The sequence below is a fragment of the Perognathus longimembris genome, chromosome 6 (assembly GCF_023159225.1).
Source record: "Perognathus longimembris pacificus isolate PPM17 chromosome 6, ASM2315922v1, whole genome shotgun sequence".
Taxonomy (NCBI): domain Eukaryota; kingdom Metazoa; phylum Chordata; class Mammalia; order Rodentia; family Heteromyidae; genus Perognathus; species Perognathus longimembris.
In genome coordinates, this window is record NC_063166.1 from 37,593,347 (window position 1) to 37,619,386 (window position 26,040).

The 26,040-nt window shown below is 42.8% G+C and overlaps 1 protein-coding gene across 2 annotated transcripts in view; it reads left to right on the plus strand.

Annotated features, from left to right (window-relative positions):
* F13a1 (coagulation factor XIII A chain) overlaps window positions 1–26,040 on the plus strand; it is a 210,318-nt gene that overhangs the window by 143,832 nt on the left and 40,446 nt on the right. For both annotated transcript variants that reach the window (XM_048348563.1, XM_048348565.1), the window contains exons 9-10: window positions 7,499–7,602; window positions 9,611–9,699. In XM_048348563.1, coding sequence (XP_048204520.1) covers window positions 7,499–7,602; window positions 9,611–9,699 — 193 coding nt within the window. The remainder of the gene's footprint in view (window positions 1–7,498; window positions 7,603–9,610; window positions 9,700–26,040) is intronic.

The window sequence follows — 26,040 nt, forward strand, 5'->3', positions numbered from 1 at the left end:
GACTATGTTGGAAATGAACTATACAATTTGTGGGGAAGGAGGTCAGGAGGGAAAACATGAGGAGAAAACGAGGAAAGAGGTGACACTGTTTGAAAAGAAATGTACTCATTTCCTGATTTATATAAGTGTGACCCTCTGTATATCACATTTACAATAAAGTTTTAAATATATATATGCACATATATATATATATATATGGGTTGATTTTTAGACAGTGTGTTATGGTAGGCCTGTACCAGCATCTTGAGCCAATGTCCTTTCTAAGTGGTGGAATTGGTGGTCCTCAGCTGGGTCTGAGCAGTTGTTAATGACTGTGCATTAACTTCTACTATAAATACACTTACAGTTTCATGCTGGAGTAACCATACACCCTCAAGTCCACCTACTTGTAATCTCTTCTACTGGTGTCTCCTGAGACATGAGATGTTGTTAAGCTTAGGCTTCTCAGAACAAATCTCCTTCCTTCCCAGGACAAGCTAGAATAAGCACTGTCATTTCTTTTTTTCTTGGTGGGCAGTTGGTTTCTTCTCCATCATCCATCCTCCGCTGAACTGGGAGGCCACAGGTCCTTCATTCACCTCCCAAAGCATCACAGCACATACTTTTGGGGCTGCTACAAGTGTCTACCAGAGACAAGAACTGTAGCAGCTGAGCCTAGAGAGGAGAGGCCACTGGACTGGTTTCCAACTGATTGGACCTCCAGCCTGTGATTGACATGACCTCAGGAGGCATCCAAGTGCCGTCTCTGGTTTTCAGGATTCCATGAACAGTTTGTCTGAAGGGCAGTAACGCTCCTGACTTCCTGGGCCTGGACCCTGAATAACCCTTCTCTGCCATGGAATTACATTTTCTGACGTGTTCTTGCTAAATCTCAACTTCCATTTCCATTGTGGAGTGTCTTTATGGACAATCCTCATAGTCCACAAATTCATTCTCACACCTTTCCAACAATTCATACCCAATCACATCCCATCGCCATTGGACTAGCCAGAGTTTAATAATCCCAGTATGTGCTGGCTTTTTTAAAAAGTCACCAATGTCATCACCTGCATTAGAATAACAGCATAATTTGAGGGGTGGAGCTGCCTCCATGTGCCTGCAAATATACAAATCCTTTACAAGATGGTAGGCATAGTGCCTGTCTTGCAGCCTCTAGCTTTTCTGTAATAAAAGAATTTAAACATGGCTCACATTTGAGGATGACCCATGGCTTGTTCTGCAGGGCTTTCTCTCCATATTGGGTGTGCCCTCCCTCAAGCCCTTTTAAAATTGTCCAAGCAGAACCCCCAGCCTATGTTTCTTTCTTCTCTTGCAAGGACTCTGCCTCTGAAATCTCTCTGGACACGTTGCAAATGAGTAGACCCTGTGTTGTTTAAGCACTTAGCCAAGCTAAGGCAGTAAAAGTAAGGTCTCTTTGCTGAATTTGTCACCTTATTTTTCTTAAACCCATAGCACAGGAAGCCTGAAGCCCACCTTTGCCCATCTCTTCTCTATTTCTGCACCTTTCAATGGCACCATCAGTCATTAGAACTAAAGCAGACCTTGAACTGTCTTTTACCTTCTTCGGATAAAAGAAATATCTCAGAATGTTCAGCAGTAAAAAACAAAGTCCATGTTTGTCATTTAAAAATTTTTAGAAATTATAAAAAGCATTTTAACAGGTAAGATTCCTCCACTTTCTAATTCTTCAAAACATTTGTAGCATGTAAAACATCCTTTAATAGCTCTCGGAATTCTATGAACGGTTTATGGCTGAATAGCCAAATGCCAAAACCTTAGCAGTTTTCATGGGAACAGGATGAGTCAGGATTTTAGACAGAGGTGTTTGCCTCTTCTACTCAGGTTCTTAAATGTTCCAGCCACAGTGTTGGCTGAGATCCTGCCTCATCTGATTCTGAGGGTCCTTTTCCTAGTTTATCAAAATCTTTCATGAAATCAGTTCTCTTCAGTTGTAGAACTGTTGTGGAACCTTCCATCTTCTTCCAGCCATCAGAAGAATGACCCTGATGCTTGTTTTCCCTGACTTACTTCATCTTTGACTCCAGATCTAGAGTTAAGGGGGTCACCTGGTTAGAACCAGCCCATTCCAACAACCTTCCTTTAGTTAACCCAAAGTCAATTAATTAGTGACTCTTATTACAAAATCCTTCATGGCATAAAAGGTAACACCATCACAGTAATCATATCCCATCCTAATTTTAAATTTTTCTTGTACTCAAGGAATTAAACTGAGCAAGGGTAATCAGACTCACTTAAAATTTTGCCTTTCAGCCAAATGTGGTAGCATATGTCTGTAATCCCAGCTACTTGGGAGGTAGAGAACTGTAATTCCAGGCTATCCCAAGCAAGACATTAGCAATACTCCATCTCAAAACACAAGTCAGGCATAAATGGTGGTATATGCCTGTCACTCCAGCTATGTGAGAGGAAGAGGTAAGAGGATCAAAAGCTGGCCCTGGGCAATAGCACAGGGTCCGATCTGAAAAATAACTAAAGCAAAAATATGGGGGAGTATAATTCCAGTGTTAGAATGCTTGCCCAGTAAGTACAAGGTCATGAGTTCAAACCCCAGCATGCATATACAACAAGCACATACTGTTTGTAGTGTTCTGCCGTATGACTTTTTTTTAAGAAAAAGAATAAACCAGAGATAACTTTCCTGCTAATACATACAGATCTACATGGCTACAGATGAATAGCATTCTAGTATGGATTTCAAAAAACATAAACACATAATGATCAGGAGTTTTGTTGCTTGTTTTTCCTTCTTATCAGTCATGCTGAGGTGACCACTACGAATAGCTTGTCCTTGCACAGGAAGCAAATGAGTTTGCAGAGTCAGAGGATGAACTAAAGCAACACTGACATCCCACATAACAGGTGCTGCTCTTGTCTAATGTAGGCCTTGCTTTTGGTGTAAGCTCAAGGAGCTTTGCTCCAACACTGCTGATTAGTTAGCATGCTGGAAACAGCTGGTAAACATTTGTAGCTGTCTCTACAATAACTATGTAGGGGCATCAGGAGCAGAAACTTGCTGTCCAGCGTTAGCCCCTTTGGAAGCACTTCACCTTGATCAACCAGCTCCAGATGGAAGTGAAACTTTAGGCCAGGCACCAGTCCCTCACACCTTTAATCCCAGCTACTCAGGAGGCTGAAATCTAAGAACTGCAGTTTGAAGTTAGCCCAGGTAGGAAAATCCATGAGACTCATATCTCAAATTAACCGCCAAATCTAGAAGTAGAGCTGTGGCTCAAGTAGTACAATAGCCTCAGGGATACTGACCAGGTTCTGAGTTCAAGCCCCAGGACCCACATTAAAAAAAAAACAAACCCAACTTTTATTTTCACTTCACATTCCATCTATGTGGGAAACTATGTCACTTTGAAGGAAAATAATATTTTTCTGGCATTAAAAAACATGTTGACTGTGATATAAGAATTCAGGCTTTAAATGAGGTCTTGAAGAAACCATGAGACATCTTAAAATAAGCAAACAAACAGATATTTAATAACCTCTGCCTTTCTAGATGACCTCACTATCCTTTCCATAAATACAGTAGATGCTTCCTTATATGTGGTCTCAACCATGTCATAAAAATATTCGATAGAAATTTCTAGAAAAATGTCCATTTTTTAAATGTTTCACTATTCTTAGTAGCAGGACTTAATCTCATCCCATCCAGCCACCATCCTACTGAGGACATGAATCAACAAGTCATACTATCTTCCTTTAGTTTGGGGTTGTTTTTATTTATTTGCATTACAGCGTTTTGAACCCAGGGCCTAAATCAAGTCTCCTACCACTTGAGTCATGTCTATTTGTGTTTTCTTTTTAATATAGGGTCTCAAATTTAAAAAAAGTCAGGTGCTGATGCTCATACCCATAATCCTAACTATTCAGGAGGCTGAGATCTGAGGATAATGGTTCAAAGCCAGCCCAGTCAGGAAAGTCCATAAGACTCTTATCTCCAATGAACCACCAAAAAAGCCAGAAGTGGAGCCGTGGCTCAAGTTGTGGAACACTAGCCTTGAGCAAAAGAAACTTAGAGACAATGGCCAGGCCCTGAGTTCAAGCCCCAGGACTGGCATGAAAACAAAAGCTTCAAATTATGATCCACCTACCTCCACATCTTGAGCTAGGATTACAGGTGTGTACTGCTATGTTTGTCTGAGAATCCTCCCTTTGTTCAGCATTATAGCCACACTGTGTATGCTAGCTGCCCCTAAGTCACTCCGTAGCCATATTGGTTAATGAAAGTCACATTATAGGGCTTGTATCCAAGAGAGTGGGAGAGATCAGAGAGAAAGACAAAGAGACAGCCAGAGACACACAAAAAGGGAGATAACAGAGACAGAGAATAACCACATTCACACAGACTGTATTACAGCACATTGCTGCAATTGTTCTATTTTGTGATTGTTGTTGATCTCTTGCTATGCATAATTTGCAAATTAAGCTTTATCGCAGGAAGAATAGTATATACAGAGTTCCACACTGCCTGCAGTTTTAAGCACCCATGGGAATTTTTGCAATGTACCCCCTGTAGCTAAGAGGAGACTTCTGTGCTTAGTATCTCTTCCACAGTGCTAAGATGTGGGGGAACAGTCAGCAAAGGCATAACAAAAGTATAAGACAGAAACAAAGAGACTGTGTAGGCCTCTGGTAGGAAGTGGCTTCCTGCTCCTGTCCAGAGACCACGTCTTGACCCTGTCTCCATCTTTCAGATGGTACTTATTTTCCAGGTAGTGTCTCTCACTTCTGCCTAGCACTATCCTTGGACATGATCCTCCTTCTCCACCTTTTCCTAGGATCACTCACTTGCCAACTATACTACCTTCCTACCCTACAGACTATACTTGTTTCCATGGGAGGGAAGGGGAGGAGGCTGCTCCTGGCCTGGCCCTCTTGGCCCTTAGTATTAGAGCTCATTTTATTTCTCTGCTGCTTCTTTTTCCATGAGCATATCTTGGTCTCTAGTAGCTACAAATAATCCACACAGTTGTCCTTGCATTATAGGGAGTGCTAGGTCCCTCCTTATCCTTTCTTCTTGCCTTCACAACCTAGATCACTTATGGAAGAGTCTGTACTACCTCTCTCTCCATCCTTTTCCAAGTAGCTTTTACCCTTCCTTCCTCACCATCCATTAAGTCTCTAAAGACCTCCTCCTCCTTGTCAAGTCCAGTGTCACAGGTATATACTAAACAGCCTTTTGAAAGCCAAGCATAGTGACACACATGACTTGTCAGCTACACAGTAGACAAAGATGGGAGAACCATGGTTTGAGGGCAGGCTGGGAAAAAAGTTAACAATCCAGGACTAGTAGTACATACCCAATCCCAGCTTAGGGGGAGGCTTTTGATTCAAGGACATCGCTGGGCAAATGTGAGAGACAATATCTGAAAAACAACTACAGAGCTAAAACAGTTTGGGGATATGGCTTGGCCGGTAGAACACTTGCTTTGCAAGTTCAAAGCCCTGAGGGGAAAAAAAATTAACTTCCCCTAAGCAGGCAAATGCCCGAGCTAGTCTTCATCCATCCCTGCCACTCTCTATGCAGACCTCCTCTTCCTCATTCATTCGGAATCTTAGTCACAAAACCATCGCCTCTCTGCCCTTTCCACAGTGACTGCTTTGCACCAGTGACTGCTTTTTTGATCCATTCTAGACTACTGCAGTGTTTCAGGGTAAAGGGAATGGAGGGGAAACAACTAAGCTCCAACTCCAGCCTGGCCTCTCCACATATCTTCCACATGAACACAGACTTGCAAGCAGCTCCCCTTCCGATTGTCTAAGAAAAATAAAGCACAAATATTAATTTGACATAAAAGTATATTGTGGTCTTATCTTTATCTGTGGGAGAGCTCAGTTTTTAAAAGATCATCAACCCTGAAGCTACCTAAATCAGCATTCCTCATCTCCCTGGATTTTACTTTCCTAGACTCTGGTAATTTTGGGATAAGCATAACAGAATCTACAGGATGTCAGAAACATCAGATGTGCTCATGTACATGAAAGTTTTAGAACATCATCTGACACAGAGGAACGTTGTGTGTAGTTGTTGGTGTGTGGATGGCCTGCATGACCTCTCCTGTGATCTCTCTTTTCCACGCACACACGTGTCAGTATTCCTGTCAGCCTCAATCAAGAGCAGCCAGTTCCTCACCCATCATGGTGGCTCACCATCTCCCATAACTTTACTTGAGCTCCCTTTATCAACCAACTAAGTTCCTCTTTATTACCCAGGACTCAATACAATCATTGACTCTTCTGGGAAGCCTTCCTCCTAAACCATCCCTCTTGAATTCCCAAGGCATTCCAAATGAATTTCTCTTGTAGCTTGTTTCATTTTGATTAATTATTTTTAAAAGCCCAAGAGTTATTCTTCTTGAGTGCTCATCATGTCAAGCCCTGTCCTTGGGGTACTTATACATGCTCTCTTATTTAAACAGCAAACCTACAACAAATTTGCGATTCCTCCCACTCCAGGAATCCTACCTTGATATCTTTGAATCTCCAGCGTCCTTAAGGTGCCTGGTGCACTGTGGGACCATGATTAAATTATCATGTCTTCATAAAACCAATCAGAAATGGGCTGTACTCAGAGAGATGGAAAACATACATTGAGGGGTATTTGGGGAAAAGATGGATAGTTCTTGGATCTGAAAGTCATCAGTGCTACAAGCAAAGACCGCTGTAACTACCTCACCCCATCATCAAATCATTATGAGTATATGAACATTTTCTATAGTGCTCAGGGGTTAATGTGCTCTCATTTGATTCTGTATTGCCATGTAATCGCAGGTCTTTCTTTACAAGGACGTAATAAAACAAGTCATGTTGACATTTTATTCTGTGCTCACACTTCAAGGGTCATATGCAAAGTTCTGAGGAGTTTTGCAAGGGCCTTACATCATGAGCTACCATCTTTTGTGAAGGGCAAAGAGCTCTGATGACCTCTTCTCTTTGTAGAACACCAAATGCAAATGCCACAAAATATAGAGGCTTATAATCAGCAGTTAATGTTATAGTTTCTATGGCAATGGTCTTGGGGCATAAACAAAAATAAGCATTGCTTCATCAATTGCAACAGAATTTGCTTTTTATAAATCAGAACTAGATAAAACAAGTTCGGAGATAAATATCCCAATTTCAGCTCACTTTTCCCCACACTTTGAATACATAGAAAGTTGTGTTCCATTCAGCTGTTAAGATCAAAACTGTTCAAAACATTGAGGAAAACCAGGTTGGATGAGCTTGAAGTTGACCTTGACCTAGGGACTGCAACAACCTGACATGTCAGTGTCCTTAACAGGTCAGTCCAGATAGATCCGTCCAGAAAACTCATCCCGGGTTCCATATTATCTCTGACAGCCTCCAGCTCAGTTTAGTGCACCCCAGAAATCTAAAACTTAGCATTTATAGACTTGGGGCTACGAATTGGTTTTTTGGAGCACTGCATATGGCAGAAAGAGTAACCTCCTCGGGTATGTTTTCTCAGGAACTACCACTGCTGGAATGAAGCATGGATGACAAGGCCTGACCTTCCTGTTGGATTTGGGGGCTGGCAAGCTGTGGACAGCACTCCCCAGGAAAACAGTGATGGTAAAACTACATCTTCCCTCCCTCGGGGAAGTTGTTTCTCTGCTATCATATTTCAATTAGATGTTTGCGCTTGGTTGCATGGGCAGCACGCCTACTGGGAACCAACATCAGTAATGCGTTCTCTGGGCAAGTGGATAATATTAACTGCCTGGCAATCAGGTTTCCATTCATTTTAATAGTCAGCTTTACCCTGATTGTTTTATAGCTTTGGGGAAAGGGATATAAAACTTAACCCATATAATTCATCTACTCTTGCTTCGATAAGCAGTTCTGAAAAGAACCAAAAAATATATCTATGTAAGCATTTTTTACTTGGCCATAAACTATACTTTAGCCCTTCTTGGTTTCCAGTAATAAGATATAAGGCTGTAGGAAAAAAAAGAGAATGTGATAAATAATTATAAATCATCCTCCAAATTGTTGATCTCCCACAGTCAAATTTCATTTTGTTATACAAAATTCCTTCCAAACCTGAATGTTATCAGTATTTGTCTTCTAACTTGCCAACCTTGCTAAACCATGAGTCCCATGGTCCACCCCAGAATTGTATAAAATCATACCCCAGTTCTCCGTCTCTACTTAGTATGATGGTGTTAAAATTACTGGACTAGGAAAATTATATTTTCCTGTGGGTATTTCCTCTGGTGTTGATCTAAGATAGTGGTGTTGATATAGAGCCTGTGTGAACAGACCTTCGGCAAATGTCCACAATGGAACAATATTGAAATACTGAATTCTAAGAAAGAGAAGGTTAACACTTTCTAATGTGCTAGATTGTGTATCATGAGGCAATCTCAGAGGAGACTATGGGCAGGCATTGCACATTAATATGGATAGATGGTTGAAATGTCAATAATTTCATAAAAGTAGACACAAGCTTGCCAGCCTCCTGGATGAACATTGGGCCTTGGTCAACCTATGTGGATAGTTTCCAGATTTTCCATCTAAACCTGACCTATGTCCATAATGTACAACAAAACAGAAACTAAAACAAATGGACACAACACAACCACCTGACAACATATCACCATTCCCAACATATCAGACATCAGTTGAAAAGGCGCAAACACCATGTAAGCCCACAGCCTGGCAAACACTCAAGTACATGTTCATAGATAGCAGAATAGAAAAAGCAATAGTGTTCCCCCACAATCTTTGTTCTTTTCCTGGCTTCAAGTTTTGGTTTGACTAGGGGTTTCATACATTGATTATGTACCCTCTCTAGCCATATAAAGGATTTGGGAAATATCAATAATGAAGGCAGGCACAGTAGGTCATGCTTATAATCCTAGCTCCTTGAGAGCCTGAGAGAAGGAAGATTATGGTTCTAGGCCAACTCAGGAAGAAAACTCAACACCTCATTCCAGCAAAAAGAAGCTGGGCATGGTAGTTCATGCCTGTTACACCAGCCGCACCGACTTCAACAGAAATACTAAAATAATCAGGTCTAGATCAAAGTCCAATTGTGTATCTGAGCAGGAAAGCAGATCCTACCTTAAAAATAACCAGTACATTGTTAGGCACCAGTGGCTCATTTCTGTAATCCTAGCTACTCAGAAGGCTGAGATCTAAGGATCGAGGTTCTAAGCCAGCTCAGGCAGAAAAGTCTGTGACACTCTTATCTTCAATAAACTACCAAAAGTCAGAAGTAGAGCTTTGGCTCCTAAGAAAAAGAGAAGTTCAGGGACAGTTCCCAAGCCCTGACTTCAAGGCTCAGGATGAGCACACACACACACACACACACACACACACACACACACACACACACACACACACACGATAAACAAATAGAACAAAAAGGGCTGGAGATATGGCTCAGAGCTAGAATACCTGCTTAGCAAGCTCAAAGTACTGAGTTCAAACTTCAGCCCCACTAAAAAACATCCATCAATGGTGAAGCTGCGGAACACTGATGTCTATAGATCCACTGTGCTGTTATGTGAAGCTGCTCAGCACATACGCAGAATCAGAAATGCTAAGCTCACACCTCCCTCTCTGTGTGATCCAGGTATGTACCGCTGCGGCCCCGCCTCTGTTCAAGCAGTTAAGCATGGTCATGTCTGCTTCCAGTTTGATGCTCCTTTTGTTTTTGCTGAGGTAAGTCAAAAGCTGCTGGAAGGAGTGTTTTTCTCCAGACCTTTAAGCCCTTGAAACAATTCAATACGTGGTTGTTACTTCTCAGTTTCCTAGGTACACAGCATAGGTGTCATGTTCATAAACTCAGCTGGACATCATTCCAACACTCCAGATTCTCAATATTGAATACAATTCTTAATGTTTTTCCCTTGATGGTTTGAGGTGGTTTTTGTTATTCTTCCTTATAAGCAAATGATTTATAGCCTTAGTTTAATTCTTTGCACCTGGGTACTAGCTACCAACTAATAGCTTCAGAGAAAGTAAATGACTAACTGCATCATTCAACTAAAATTTGGTAGAAATGTCCATGGATATAAATTTCAGAATAACTGACCTTGCTGTAAGACCAACTCCCAATCTGCACAAGTCTTTGGATGCTGCAATGCATACCCAGCCATTCTCTCACCAGGAGGAGGGAGGGGCTACTCCAAAAGAGGAATATAGTTCACTTAATGGGTCCATGTGGATGTTTGAATGAGAGATCTGAAATTCCAGAACTGTGCAGGGGCTAGAAGCAGAAGAAACGATTAGAGAATGCTTCAAAGAGAATGCTGAAAAATCAAATTAAACGCAAGAGATGTCAGGTAATGGAGATGAATGAAAGGCTACAGGCAGAGAGGTTGATATTTGAAAGGCTAAAGGCATAACTTCCCCAAGGGGTATTTGCCTCAATAAACACACTGAAATAATACCTCTCATGTATTTGAGTTCTTGCTATGTAATAATTTTTCCTACCATTTGATGCTGTTAGTGCCCCTTTAAAGTGAGTATATAATTCTCCCCATTGAACAGAAAGAAAAACTGAGGCAAGGAGTGGTACCATAATCAACTAGCTAGTAAACAGTAGTGCTTACTTCAGGAGCAAGCTAGATGCCTGAGCTCAGGTGAGTAGCCATTCTATGCAAGCATGCTGGAGGGTGAGTGTTTAGTATGAGCTTGCCTCAGGCACTGTGCTGTGAGGATCTCTCAGGTCTTTAGGAAGCATAACTCTTGGTTGAGGTGATAAGTAAGTACCTTGACCAACCAAAAGGGAAAGGGTCACATGGAGAAAGAATTCCATGGAGATAATTGTCAGATAAGCAACACTGTCAGCACACAATCTGAATGTATTTGGATAGCCACTTTAATGGAGAAGTAGGAGCTGAAGTGGGACTGCAGAAACCACAGGATGCTGTCTAAGGAGGGTTCCCTAGGAACAGTGATTTAGACGGATCTAAGAAATACAGACAGTGTGGCAGAACAGAGGGTCCCTCATCTACAATGGTTCCACTTACATTTTTCTGCCGTTATAATGGTGCAGAAGGGATAAAACTTAAGTGAAAATTGCTCTTTGAATTTCCATCTTGGACCATTTACTAGGCTAGCTCTATGATAGCATCCTGTCTGGTAATGCTAGGGAACAGCGGACGGCTGTCAGCCTGATGCTCATGAGGGAACATGTTGTTCGTGGCCAACACTGTAGCAGGCTTATCAGGAAATAATCCTGTGTGGACCTAGTGCCCTGAGCAGAATACTGTGGGATCACAGGGGAAGGAGAGATGGTCATTCAGGCAAAGGGGGTTAGACAGAAACCTGAGGAAGGAACTCTGGGCAGAGAGGATGACTTGTGTATTACAAGGCTGTGTGACATTTTATTTTATTTTATTTTATTTTATTTTATTTTATTTTATTTTATTGTCCAGGTGATGTACAGAGGGGAGGGATTACAGTTATATACATAAGGTAGTGAATACAAGTCATACTTGTTACACTGCCCCTCACTTCCTTTCCGTCTTCCCTCCCTCCCACCAACTCTCAGTTGTACAGTTAATTTCCAACATATTGTCTTGTGAGTATCGCTGTTGCATTGGTTTACTCTTTTCCCTTTTTCTCATCATGTTGATGTTCCCCTTCCCTTCCCTAATTCAGATAAATGTATAAATAATACCCAGCATACCAAAATCAAATACAGTGACAATAGGGCACAAACCATAAGAAATAAAAGCAAAAGAAAAAAGAAATAATTTCAAATAACACATTAAAAATATTGTTTCCGGGCTGGGAATATGGCCTAGTGGCAAGAGCGCTTGCCTTGTATACATGAAGCCCTGGGTTCGATTCCCTAGCACCACATATATAGAAAATGGCCAGAAGGGGCACTGTGGCTCAAGTGGTAGAGTACTAGCCTTGAGCAAAAAGAAGCCAGGGACAGTGCTCAGGCCCTGAGTCCAAGGCCCAGGACTGGCAAAATATATATATATATATTGTTTCCATGTCTTGGAGTTCATTACACTTAGCTTCATCTTATATGACCATGTGTACATAGCTATTGAGCTATTGTGATCCTCTGCTGGGACTATCCTAGACATATACTAATTATTACCAATGAGGGAAACCATGGAATCTGTTTCTTTGGGTCTGGCTCACTCCACTTCGTATGATTTTATCCAAGTCTTTCCATTTCCTTACTAATGGGGCAATGTCATTCTTTCTGATGGAAGCATAGAATTCCCTTGTGTATATATACCACATTTTCTTGATTCATTCACATACTGAGGGGCATCTAGGTTGGTTCCATATTTTAGCTATGGTAAATAATGCTGCAGCAAACATGGTTATGCTGGTAGCTTTAGTATGGCCTTGTTTGAGATCCTTTGGGTAAATGCCCAGAAGTGGTGTTGTTGGGTCATAGGGGCACTTTTGAAAGTGTCACAGTGGCTGTAACGTCAGTGATGCATCAGGGTGTCTACAACAAAAGCTGAAGGACGTTTACATGGAGAAATTAGTTCTGAAATTGTCTCTTCATCTTATAAACCAGGGTCAGCCATCACTAGGGAGGGCATAAACTAGGATGCTAGCGGCCTAAGAAACACAAGTTAGGTGGGAGAGCAAGCAGAGGACTAGGTCATCCCTCCGTGGCAAAGAAGGGCCTGAACCAGAAGAAGAGCAATCACAGGAAAAGAGGGGGGGAAATGAGAAGTTTGTGGGAAAAAAGTACACTTCTGTATTGAGACATCAGAAGAAGGAGTTTGAAATACACAAAAGGAACTATCTTTCTTCCACTGAATCCAGATATACAAAAGGAACCATCTTTTTCCCATTGCCCACTGAACCTGCCATTGCAGTTTCTGGAATCCTCAGGGAGATCAGGCTTACTTTATTTGGTGTCCTATCTGTTTGATTTCATTTTGAGATTTGAAGATTTGTCAAAACCTTCCCAGGTGTCATCTAACAGCTTTTAATGCTCTGAGAACCTCTTAGTGGGAAAGCACTCTAAAACTCATAGTGATCTCTTTTAATATCTTTAGTATGTCATATTACTGCAGAGGAGTGAGGGAGGCACTTCTTGCACAAGTGAATGGTTTAATAGCCATTAATGCAAGCAATTTTTGCTGTTATTAAATGTAGATCAGGGTTTTAGGAATGTCATCAGAATTTGCAGATTATAATTATTCCTCTTGTGTTCTGCAGAAGCTTGTCTGACAGAGGGTGCAGTTCGTTGCTTTCACCTGGGCTGAGCTCCAGGACCACACCATTTATAAGAGATGTGCAAGCTGCTGGAAATGTTCGGGCATCTTTTATCAAGGGTGTCCCTGGGGGCTGTGGTATGTGACTTAAGTAAGAGTCTTTATGACTCAGGGTGAGGCTCTTCCTCTGCATCACCGTCAATATCTTTGAGCCTCTTCCTACTCTACCTACATCAGCAGAATTGTGAGCATGCCAACTTCCTGGCCATTCCTCTCCAATTTCCAATAGCATCCTATTCATTGACTCTTTCTTTCTGTTTGATCTGTTTTGTTTCATTTGTTTTGTTTTTCTAGAGCCTTGTTCTCGTTGGAAAACAAAACCTGAAAGAAAGAGTATGTATGCAAAGTGTTCTCTCTTCTGGTCCTTTTTCACCCCTTCTGCACAGTGGACAAAAAGGGGCAGGGAGGACAGCATCTGAGCATGCTCCATTCTCTGACTCCTCCCTCCTCACACCTTTGTACTCTAGTGAGTTCCCCTAATTCCAAAACCCACCTGCCATTTCTCTTCCCAACTCAGGGTAGCTCAGGATCTCCAGGGAATCAGATAGAGTTAGAAATAGTGGTGCATATCTGTTGACCATTGCTACTCGGGAGGTGGAGATAGGAGGATACTAGTTTAAGGCCAGCTCAGGCAAAAGTTATCAGGACCATCTCACAAAAAGCAGGAGCTGGGCACTGCTGTCCCACACCTGTACTGTAATCTTACCTACTCAGGAGGTTGAGATTTGAGGATTTGGGTTTGAAGCCAGCCAAGGCAAGAAAATCTGTGAGACTTATCTCCAATTAACCACCAGAGGGGGGAAAATAAGCTAGGAATAGAGCTGTGGCTTAAGTAGTGGAGCACTAGCCTTGAAGAGAAAAAGCTAAGAGACTGTGCCCAGGCCTTAAGTTCAAGCTCTAGGAACAGCACACAAAAAAATGCAGGTCATAGAGACAGATGTAGTTCCAGCTACTTGGGAGACAGAGATAGGAGGATCAAAGTCCAAGGCTGGTAGGGGAAAAATATGATACCCTACTTGAAAAACAAACTAAAAGCAAAAACAGCAGCATGCCTTCAGTGGTAGAGTGCTTATCCAGCAAGTTCAAGATTCTCAGTTCACTTCTCAGTATGAGTGAGCAAGCAGAGAGAGAGAGAGAGAGAGAGAGAGAGAGAGAGAGAGAGAGAGAGAGAGAGCACTCAGGATCTGGACTCTCTAAGTCTTCTAATTGGCTCTGGAAACCTTTGACAGCAATTTCCCCCAACTATACTACATACCCATATACCACACACCTATGGATGGCACACCCACATCCCGGGATAAGGTGACTCACAGCAGTAGTGGCTGGCTCCTCAGGGCCACATTGCCCTTTTCCTCACATCCATGGCTCCAGGAGCTCTACCTCCCCTGGCTCTGAGATGTCAAGTCTAGCCTGTGCAAGTGTGCTCCTGGAGAGTCTTGCCTCTCAATTTAAACCTATTTGTCTTGTGACAAAGACATAGATCATTTTTAAAAGTATCTCTTGTACAGATCAAAACCAACATGCCCATATGTTCAAATAATGCATAAAATTCCTCCTGTGTCTTCAAAAATACCTTCAAAAAGATGTGTTATCCAGCCCCTTTCACAACCCTCTTCAGTACCCCCTGAGCTCTGCACAAGACTGAGCTCTGTGAAGTCACCTCCTGCCTTACCTTGCTATTCTTTCTCTTACCTTTCTGTCTGTTCTCCACTCATCAGCCAGAATTGTTCTTGAAACTGTAAATCAAACATGTCACAAATCTTCCATGAATGTTCCAGCATGTTCCTGTCATCTTTACAATAAAATTGAACAGGCATCTACATTTGCTCCAGAATCTGGTCCCAAGATTGGATCCCATCTTTTTCCACTTTGATCCTTTCTTCTATCCCTGCTCAGCTTCTTGCTCTTCTAAAAGCATCCAAACATGTCCTTATATCAGAGCTGATCCTTTCTCTAGGAAAGTTAACCCTTCCCCATCATACTCTCATCTTCTGTTGGAAGAAAAACCTACTCTTCCCTCACTACATCTGGTTGTCTGCTTCAGAACCACTTCTAAGGGGCTTCTGTTGGCTCCATCCATCCATAAAAGTTCTTTCTACCCAGCTTGATGCTTGTTCTCACCCTTCTAGAGTAGAAACTTCCTGAAAGTAGAGTTTGTTTCATTCTCATTGCTAAGATCAGAGTCTGGTACATAATAAGCATCAATAGATATTTGTTGAATGAATGAGTCAAGCAAACAAGCTGGTATGGGGTTCACTTTGTCTCAAATATGGAGCCTTAGTCAAAATAGAAGAGGAGGCACATGCATGAAGAAGCAGAGACAGCCCTGACACCCACAGGCTAAAGAAAGGACAAGTGTAGGGCTGGGCATGTTACAATTGTGCCTAGCAGGCCCTGCAACTCCTGTGGGCATTCAACTCGAATGGAGCCCAGAGAGGCAGTGCTTTCTCTGCAGGGCCTGCTGCACAGTTCTCCCTTCCTGGGAACAAATGGACAAACCAAATGAAGCTCTGGCCTTCATCATGAATGTGGAGACGCTTCTCATCCCCACCAGGGAATTCAGTATTTGCATACCTGGTTACATTCACATCTGTGGGAATGGGCTGAAGTTTGAAGAGGCCCTCCAACTGCTGAGGGCACAGGTCACCCTAACTGAACCCCCAGACCCCTGAGCAATGGTTTGGGCTGCATAGGAAGTGCTACTGTTTGCGGAAAAGGACAGAAAGTGCCCCTGTGAATTTTTTTTTTTTGGTTTAGGACTTTTTATTATGGTAGTTATTGTAGGGTATTGGGAAATGACAGAGCAGTTATGGGCAAATACAGTGAAAGTAGAAGGCAAATAAATCCAAGAGACGAATCATGAGTTTAGAATAGGTGTCATCCAGAAAAAGAAACTCTAAAGCCAAGAACTAGGGGTGAATATAGTTTGGGGATTGATAGATGGAGAAAAAGTGCAAAGGTGGCTAAGAAGCTTTGAGAATAGCATTGGACACTAAATTCTTTTTTTTTGTAATTTATTTATTAATTAAAGAAAAGTTTTTTTGACAAGGTGTTGTGCAAAAAGGGAACAGTTACATAGTAGGGCAGTGTGTACATTACTTGTGATATCTTACATCCTGTTTTTCTTTCCCTTCCCTAGGTCGGTAGACATATATACAATATACAATGTACCAAGAACAAATACAATAGCCACATGGCCTACGCCAAAGAAAATTCACCTAGGGCTTTAAATGTAATGTCAACAATAGACAACATGTCCACAATAGTCTTATATGAACGTACATAAATAGCTTTTGAGCTATTGTGATCCACTGAGAGGTCTATTTTTGACCTTTATATGTTGAGTAGTTGTTTGGTTTTAGTTACATAGTATAGGGTCGCTGACCCAAACCTGTGGGAAATACCATGTGACAAGAAGTTTTTGGTTGCACAGACTTGGTCTCTACTGTCTCCCCCTCCCCCCACCTTAACAGCCATATATCAGGGAGATCATGCCCCTTTGTTTTCTGTGTTCTAGGCTTGTCTCATTCAACATTATTTGTTCAAGTTCTGACCATTTCCTGCAAATGCCAATATTTCACCATTTCTAATCGCTATGTAGTATTCCATTGTGTATAGGTACCATATTTTTTGGATCCATACATCTGTAGAGGGGCATCTGGGTTGTTTCCATATTTTGGCTACTGTGAATTGTGCAGCGATAAATATGGAAGTGCAGATGTCTTATTGATATCTTGGGACCTGTTGTTCAGGATAGATGCCTAGGAGTGGTATGGCTGGGTCATAGGGTAGGTCTATGTTGAGCTTTTTGAGAAACCTCCATACTGTTCTCCAAAGTGGTTGTACTAATTTGCACTCCCACCAACAATGGAAGAGGGTTCCTCTTTCCCCACACCCCTACCAGCATTTGTTGTTGCCTGAGTTCAGAGTATAGGCCATTCTAACTGGAGTGAGGTAGTATCTCAGGGTTGTTTTTATTTGCATTTCCTTTACTGCCAGGGATGTTGAACATTTCCTCTTATGTTTCTTTGCCATTTTTATCTCTTCTCTTGTGAAGTCTCTCTTTAGCTCCTTTACCCATTTCCTAATTGGTTTACTGGGTTTGGAGGGGCTTAGTTTTTTGAGTTCTCTGTAGATGTCGGATATTAGGCCTTTGTCTGTTGCTGTGCTGGTAAAGAGCCTTTCCATATGATTGGCTGTCTTTCTAGTTTGGTGGCTATGTCCTTAGCTGTGCAGAAACTTTTTAATTTGTAGTAGTCCCATTTGTCAAGTCTCTCCCATATCTGTTGTGCCCTTGGGACTCTATTCAGGAAGTTCCTTCCTGTGCCTTTAAGTTCTAGAGTCTTTCCTACTCTATCCTTCAGTAGTTTCAAGGATTCAGGCCTTACATTGAGGTCCTTGATCCATTTTGAGTTAATCTTGGTGCATGGTGATAGGCTTGGGTCTACTTGGAGTTTTCTGCATATGGCTGCCCAGTTCTCCCAGCACCAGTAGTTGAAGAGGCTCTGTTTATTCCATTGTATGTCTTTAGCTCCTTTGTAGAATATCAGCTGACTGTAAGAGTGTGGTTTTATTTCTGGGTCTTCAATTCTATTCCACTGGACTTCAGGTCTGTTTTTATACCAATACCAGGCTGTTTTCGTTATGATGGCTCTATAGCAGAGCTTGAAGTCTGGTATTGTGATACCTCCTGCACTGTTGTTTGGGGTTTTTTTTGCCTAGAATTGCTTTGGCTATTCTAGGTCTTTTGCTGTTCCATATGAATTTATGGGTTGCTTTCTCTATTTCAGTGAAGAATGTAGCTGGGATTTTGATGGGGATTGCATTGAATTTGTGTAACAATTTGGGCACTATGGCCATTTTCCTATATTGATTCTGCCTACCCATGAGCATAGGAGGTCTTTCCATCTCCTTGTGTCTTCTTTGATTTCCTTTATTAGATTTTTATAGTTCTCATTAAATAGGTCCATCACGTCTTTGGTTAGGTTGATTCCTAGGTAATTTATTCTTTTTTGGCTACTGTAAATGGAATTATTTCCATAATTTCCTTTTCTGCTTGTATATTGCTGTGTACAGAAAAGCTGCTGACTTTTGTGGATTGATTTTGTATCCTGCTACTTTGCCAAAATGGTTTATTAGGTGTAGGAGTTTGGGGACTGAGTTTTTTGGGTCCTTCAGATATAAGATCATGTCATCTGCAAATAGGGATAGCTTGATTTCTTCCTTCCCAATGTGGATCCCTTTGATGTCCTCCTTTTGTCTTATTGCTATGGCTAGGGATTCCAGCACTATATTGAAAAGAAGTGGGGAGAGTGGGCATCCTTGTCTTGTTCCTGAGATTAGGGGGAATGATTTTAGTTTCTCCCCATTTAGTATGATGTTAGCAGTTGGTCTGTTGTATATGGCTTTTATTGTTTTGAGGATTGTTCCATCTATTCCTGTTTTCTCCAGGGCTTTTAATAAGTATGGATGTTGTATTTTGTCAAAGACTTTTTGGGCATCAACTGAGATAACAATGTGATTCTTGATTTTATTTCTGTTGATGTGGTGAATTATACTGATTAATTTACGGATGTTGAACCATCCTTGTGACTGTGGATGAAGCCTACTTGGTCATGATGTATAATTTTCTTGATCAGTTTCTGGATTCTGTTAGCTAATATTTTATTGAGGAGCTTTGCGTCTGTGTTCATTAGTGATATTGGTCTGTAGTTCTCTTTTTTTGTTGAGTCTTTGCCTGGTTTGGGGATGAGTATAATCTTAGCTTCATAGAATGAGTTTGGGATTTCTCCCTCTGTTTCTATTTCACGGAACAGTTTGAGGAGTATTGGTATTAGCTCCTCACTAAAGGTTTTATAGAATTCTTTGGTGAATCTATCTGGGCCTGGGCTTTTCTTTGTTGGGAGGCTCTTGATTACCCCCTGTATCTCGCTGTAAGTTATTGGTTTATTTAGTTGATTTATTTCTTCTTGGTTCAGTTTGGGCAGTTTATACTTCTCTAAGAATTGATCCATTTCTGTAAAATTATTGTTTTTTAGTGAGTAGAGGTTCTGGAAATAGTTCCTTATGATTGTTTGAATATCGTGTGTATTTGTTGTAATTTTTCCAGTGGAGTCCCTGATTTTACGGATATGAGTCTCTTCTCTTCTTTTTTTTGTAAGTCTTGGAAGGGGTCTGTCCATTTTATTTATTTTCTCAAAGAACCAGCTTTTAGTCTTATTTATTTGTTGAATAGTCTTTCTATTTTCAATCAGATTTATCTCTTCTTTAATCTTTATGATCTCTCTCCTAGTCATTTTGGATTCAATCATTTCTTGTTTCTCCAGTTGTTTTAGTTTCATCTTGAGGTTATTTACCTGCTCTGCTTCCATTCTTTTAATGTGAGTGCTGAGGGTAATGATCTTGCCCTTCAGTACTGCTTTAGCTGTATACCATAGGTTCCTTTGTGATATATTTTCATTGTCATTGTGGCTTATGAATTCATTAATTTTATCTTTAATTTGGTCTGTGGCCCAAGTGTTAGATAACAGTGAAGGGTTTAGCCTCCAGGAATGTGTATAGCCTCTGTGGTAACCATTGTTATTCAGGGATACCTTTATTCCACTGTGGTCAGATATAATACATGGGATGACGTCGATAATTTTGTATTTGCTGAGGTTCTTTGTGTGGACTGACATTGTCTATTTTGGAGTATGATCCATGGGCTGCTGAGAAGGTGTATTGGGTCTCTGTAGGGTGGAAGATTCTGTATAGATCTGTCAGATCCATTTGTGATATGGTGTTACTTAGGTCCTTGGCTCCCTTGCTAATCCTATGTTTGTTGGATCTGTCTCTTGGAGAGAGTGGGGTATTAAATTCACCCACTATGATTGTGTTTGGGTCTATCTTGTTCTGTAGTTCTGTGAGAATTTGCTTGACATATGTAGGGCCTCTTTTGTTCGGTGAGTATACGTTTATCACCGTGATGTCTTGGTTCTGGAGTTTTCCTTGTATTAAAATGTAATGTCTTCTTTGTCTTTTTGAGTTGATTTTAATGAGAAGTCCAGCTTGTCTGAGACCAGGATGGCTACTCCTGCTGTTTTGGTAGGTGCGTTTGCTTGGAAGATCTTGCTCCATCCTTTCATTCAGAGCCTGTTTTTATCCCTTGCTGTAAGATGGGTCTCTTGTAGACAACAGATGGCCACTTTTTGTTTGCGGATCCACTCTGCCAGTCTGCTCCTCTTTATGGGAGAGTTTATACCGTTTATATTCAAAGAGATCAAGGATAAGAGTGTTTTTCCCCCTCCATTTTCCTGTTAGGCTGTTTTTCCTCTTTTTTTTTTTTTTCTTGTCTTTAGTGAGTTGTTCTTTCTGTTGGGTTCTGGCTATTGTAGTTTCTTTCTGTTTCTGTCTGTGTGTCCTGTACGATTTCTGTTGGGTGGGGTTCCCCTCTTAGAATTCTCTGTAGGGCTGATTTTTGATTCACATACTCCTTTAGATCCTCTTTGCTATGGAAAGATCTGGTTTTTCCCTCGAATATGAACTCTACCTTTGCTGGATATTTTATTCTGGGTTGGCAGTTGTTGGCCTGTAGGACTTGGATGTGTTCTTCCATTCTCTTCGCGTGTGGTAGGTTTGTGTGGAGAGGTCTGCTGTTACTCGGATCCTTTTCCCATTGTAATAAATTTCTTTCTTCGCTTTGGCTGCATTCAAAATTTCCTCTTTATTCTTGACATCTGTAGTCTTGATTATTATGTGCCTGGGTGAGGATTTTCTAGGGTCTGGTCTGCCAGGCATCCTATAGACTTTGGTTACCTGGGGGAGGTCCCTTGTGAGACTGGGGAAGTTTTCTGCAATCACTTTATTGAAAATATGTTGAAGCCCTCTGCTCTGGTATTCGGCTCCTTCTTCTATTCCAATTATGCGCAGATTATATCTCTTGTCTTTGTCCACTAGCTCCTGGATTAGTCTGCCCTGGAGCTTTACCTTTTCTTGGAGTGTGGTAATTTTCTGGTCCTTGACGGCTGCATCATCGTCCAAGAGAGAGATTCTGGCTTCAATATGGTCAATTCTTTGTGCTTTGGATTCAAGTGTGGAGTTTATGGATGTCAGGGAGCTATTTATGGTTGCCAGATCAGCTCTGATCGTGGAAATTTCTTCCTTTAAAGAGTTGTATTTTAAATCTATTTTTTGTGCATTTCGCTTCTCAGGATGTTAAGGTCTTCTTTAACGGAGGTTTGCACTGGATCCATTTTTGCTTCCATTTCTTTCTTGGTTTCCTGAAGGTCCTTCAAGACTTCCATTCTAAACTCCTGGAATTGTTTTGTGATTTTATTCCTGAGGCTTTCCATCATTTCTGCTATCATAGCCTCGGTTGCTTTTTTATTCTCCATCTCCTCTTTGGTCGTACTGCTTTTAGGAGCTGGCGAGTTGGCTTGCCCTTTCATGTAGTTTGCAATATTTCTTTGTAATTTGCTCATCTGGGGATCTGTAGGTTTCCTTGGGTCGGCTTTGTGCTGGTTCCCGCTGGTCCGTCAGTGGGAGACTTGTTTGTGTCCTGGCTCTGGGTTTGAGTTTGGCTGTTGAACCTTACTGCCCAATGGGTGAGCGTGACCATTTCGGTTGTTGCTGGGGTGGTCACCCTCACTGCACTTGGGGGGAGGTAGTTTCTGTGTCTTTCTCTGTGGGATAGTGTCCTGCCACTGTGTTGTGCTGACCCTAGCATGCCCCTGGTAGGGGTTTGCAGGTTGCTGATTCATCGTGGCATGGAAGCTTTTCTCTTCTTTGGTTCTTTTTTCCAGTCAGTACCTTGGTCAGAGGAGCTCACCTCTCAGATTAAGATTTGCCGCTGAGAGGCAGTTTGCCCACGTGTGTGGGTTGCTTCGGGGCTGGTGTTGTTGAGGGGCGGCCCACCCACCTGTGCAAGATGCGCCTAGCAGAGTGGGCGCTGCCGCAGAGGGGCCCTGCCCACCTGTGTGAAGTGCACCTACCAGAGCAGGTGCTGCCGCTCGGGGCCCTGCCCTCCTGTGCAAAGCTACTGTGGAGGTTTTGGCAGGAGGTCCTCCTGCTGGAGGACTAGCACGCTGGCCCACGCTGGCCCATGCTGGCCCATGCTGGCCCTCAGGGGGAGCGCGTGTGTGTGTACTCTAGTGCTTCTCTGGGGGTGTGCTGCCCCGAGCTGTTGGAGGGTGCTTGTGCCCTCTTGCAAGTTTGCTGTGGGGGGCAGTATGCGTGAGCCCCAGCTGGGCCAAGTGTCCAGGCGCGGGTTGGTGCCCACAGACTCTGTGCCTCAGCTGCGAGGGGGGCTGTGTTCGGGCCCAGTGAGCCTGTGACTGCTGTTCAAAAAGTCCGCAAGGACCAGGCGCCTCAGGTGGGGCTTCCAATGCCCACCGGTCCCTGGGCCCCTGTTGGGGAGGGGGTGGGGCCGGTGGGGCCTGGCTCAGGTTCCTCTGCTGCCTTGGTGCTGCTCCGCCCCTGCTAGCTACTGTATCCTCCCAGAGTCTGTAGGGACCTTTTGCTGCCTGATTTGTGGCTGGCTCCTTTGTTCCCTCAGGGTAAGGAGGGGGATGGAGTGATCTCTAGCTTCTTTGTAGGTTTTGGGTCTCTGCTAGATCTGGTCTCCCATGGGGCGGGGGGGGGGGGGGGCGGTAATGGGGAACTTACTGTTCCTGGGTTGTGTGAGCGTCCCGCACTGCCTTGGGCTTTTCGGGGCTGGGGTGCTGGGGTGCTGTGATCGGTCATTTGGTGGTGGTGGCCCCGGCTCTCCCCGTCTGCACTGCCAGGTTCCCCTGCTGCTTATGTCTGATCCCGGCCTTTCTGTCCCGCAGCTCCAGTGTCTCTGTGGGTCTACACTCAGTTCTGGGGTTCGTGGAGCTCCTGCCGTCTGGACTCAGCGCTCCTGGCATGACTTTTTGGCAGTTAGTTTGCTGGCACTGGGCCCCCTTTCCCAGCCTGGCCCTGTTCGGGCCAGGGTCGGCGGGTGGGGGAGGGGTACCCCGGAGATTTTCTGGCTCCATGCAGGTTATAAGCTCTTCTTTTTTTGTTCTTTTTTGTTTCCTGAGTTCCTCTGTTGCTTCTGGTTGTTGGGTTTGCTGGATTCTTGATGGGGTGTTGAGTGCTGGAGTTCCCAGCTCACTCTTCAGTTGAGCGAGTTGGGGTGCCTCCCTACTGTGGTGGCGCCATCTTCCAGAACCACCCCCACCCCCCCCCACCCCCGTGACTTTGAGTGCCCCTGTGCACTGGATTTTACATCATGAGGCCCAGGTTCCAAGCAGCCATTGCCCTGTCAGGTATAGAACATCGTGGAGGTGCCTTTCCTTTCAAAAGAAAGAAAAGAAATTAGCCTCAAGCATTGAACTGTCATGTGTGATCCCGATCTACCAACCAGTTTCACTAACTCCCTTAAAGTCGCACAGCATATATCCAGTTCCTGCACTTAATTACCGATCTCCTATGGTCAGATAATGTTGAGTACAGCAGATCATGGGTACTTTTGCAAGCCGCTAAATGCTCACCCTTAATTCAGGATGGAGAACCACTTCACTAGCAACTGCAACCTGGAAGAAAGCTTCTTGGTGTTTGTTGGAGAATAGTGTCCCTCCACTTTCTGCCCCAGCACACCAATAGAAAGACTTAGCTGTTTCTTCCCATCTCTTCCCTCAAAACACAGGGTTGTAGGACTGGCTTGAGATTTTTAAATTCGACCAATTTCTTAAGCCAAGAGGAGGCAAGAATTTAGCCACGTTCCTGTTTGGCCTGTCTCCCTAGAACATCACCAGCTGTGCGAGGGATGCTATTAAGGATATTTGCTAAATTGCTAAAAATCTGCAAGTGGAAGAGGTAGCTGGTTATGCTTGCATGGCCTCTGAGGCAATGCCTAAGTCGTCAGGTACCTCCTTGAAAGCTTCCTTAACAAATTTTCCCCAAATAGATAAATATCCCTTAAGAAACTGCTCTGCATTCTCATATCCTGGTTCCTGAGTTCACATTTTAACCTTTCATAGCTTGGCTTGCACTACCAAGCTCTGGCTTCTCTGCCAAGGAGCAGGGGCACCATTTATATCCTCAGACCTGAGGCTCAAAACAAGATCATATGGAAGACAAAGTGTGTTGTGAAGATCAAGAGAATGGGCGATAGGCCAGTCCAAGGTCAAGGTCAAGGGAATGGGGGCCAACCCAGAATAAAGGATAGATGGATTAGAGAGAGACAGAGAGAGAGATTGATGAGAGATAGATATGAGATATATGAGGTATGTATGCCTCATACTCTATCAGAGTAAAGGTCATGTCTGTATATATGTATATGCATATCGTGTGTGTGTGTGTTTGTGAGAGATAGCCTAGAATGGAGGTCAAATAGGATAGGCTAGCTAGGGTGAAGATTAAGAGCCACAGCTAGCTCAGGGCTTCAGCATTCACCCCTCTTCCCTAGCACCGAGCCACATGACTACAACACTTGATGTGATCCTTGTGAATCTCGATGCTGTCATTTTAAAATATGGATAATAATATAGTCCTAAGATTGTTGTTTGAAGTTTGTGCTAAATCATTTATAAGCTGTCATTGAAACACAACGGCCATTCAGTAAGCATTGGGTATCATCTTTATAGTAAGGATCAAACTTTTTGTAAATTCAGAAGATTTTGTGAAAAAGTAGAGGGAAGTTGCTCTTTTTAATTTTTTTTTTTGGCCAGTCCTGGGCCTTGGACTCAGGGCCTGAGCACTGTCCCTGGCTTCTTCCCGCTCAAGGCTAGCACTCTGCCACCTGAGCCACAGCGCCCCTTCTGGCCGTTTTCCATATATGTGGTGCTGGGGAATCAAACCAAGAGCTTCATGTGTAGGAGGCAAGCACTCTTTTTTTTTTTTAAATGTTTATTGTCAAACTGATATACAGAGAGGTTACAGTTTCATATGTTAGGCATTGGATACATTTCTTGTACTGTTTGTTACCTCCTCCCTCATTCCCCACTCACATTTTTTATTTTTGAGAAAGTGTCTTGCTGTCTTTTTACGCTGTTGCCTTGTTCTTTTTTTTTTTTTTTGGTCGTTTGTAGGGTTTTTTTTTTTTTCCAGAGCTGAGGACCGAACTCGGGGCCTTGCACTTGCCAGGCAGGCACTCTTCCATTGAGCCAGATCCCCAACTCCTTGCTGTCTTTTTATGAAGCCTAGGCTGACCTTGAACTTGTGATCCTCTTGTTTTGTCTCCCAAATCTTAGGGTTTTAGATTTAGGCCATCATTCTACCTTGTTTGGTACTTTTCAAAGACATGATTTTTTTTTTTTTTTTTTTTTTTTTTTGGCCAGTCCTGGGCCTTGGACTCAGGGCCTGAGCACTGTCCCTGGCTTCTTCCAGCTCAAGGCTAGCACTCTGCCACCTGAGCCACAGTGCCCCTTCTGGCCATTTTCCATATATGTGGTGCTGGGGAATCGAACCAAGAGCTTCATGTGTAGGAGGCAAGCACTCTTGCCACTAGGCCATATTCCCAGCCCATGATTTTGTTTTTGTTTTTATGCTGGTCCTGGGGCTTGAACTCAGGGTCTGGGTGCTGTACTTGAGGGTTTTTTTTTTAAGCTCAAAGCTAGCACTCTACTACTCGAGCCACAGCTCCACTTCTGTTATTTCTTGTGGCTAATTGGAGATAAGAGCCTCACAGACTTTCCAGACTGGACTGGCTTCAAACCACAATCCTCACATCTCCGACTCCTAAACAGCTAGAATTACAGGCATGAGCTACCAGCACATGGCTCCAAAGATACTAGGCCATATTCCCAGCCCGGAAGTTGCTCTTTTTAACCTTCAAAAAATTAGGACTATCGCA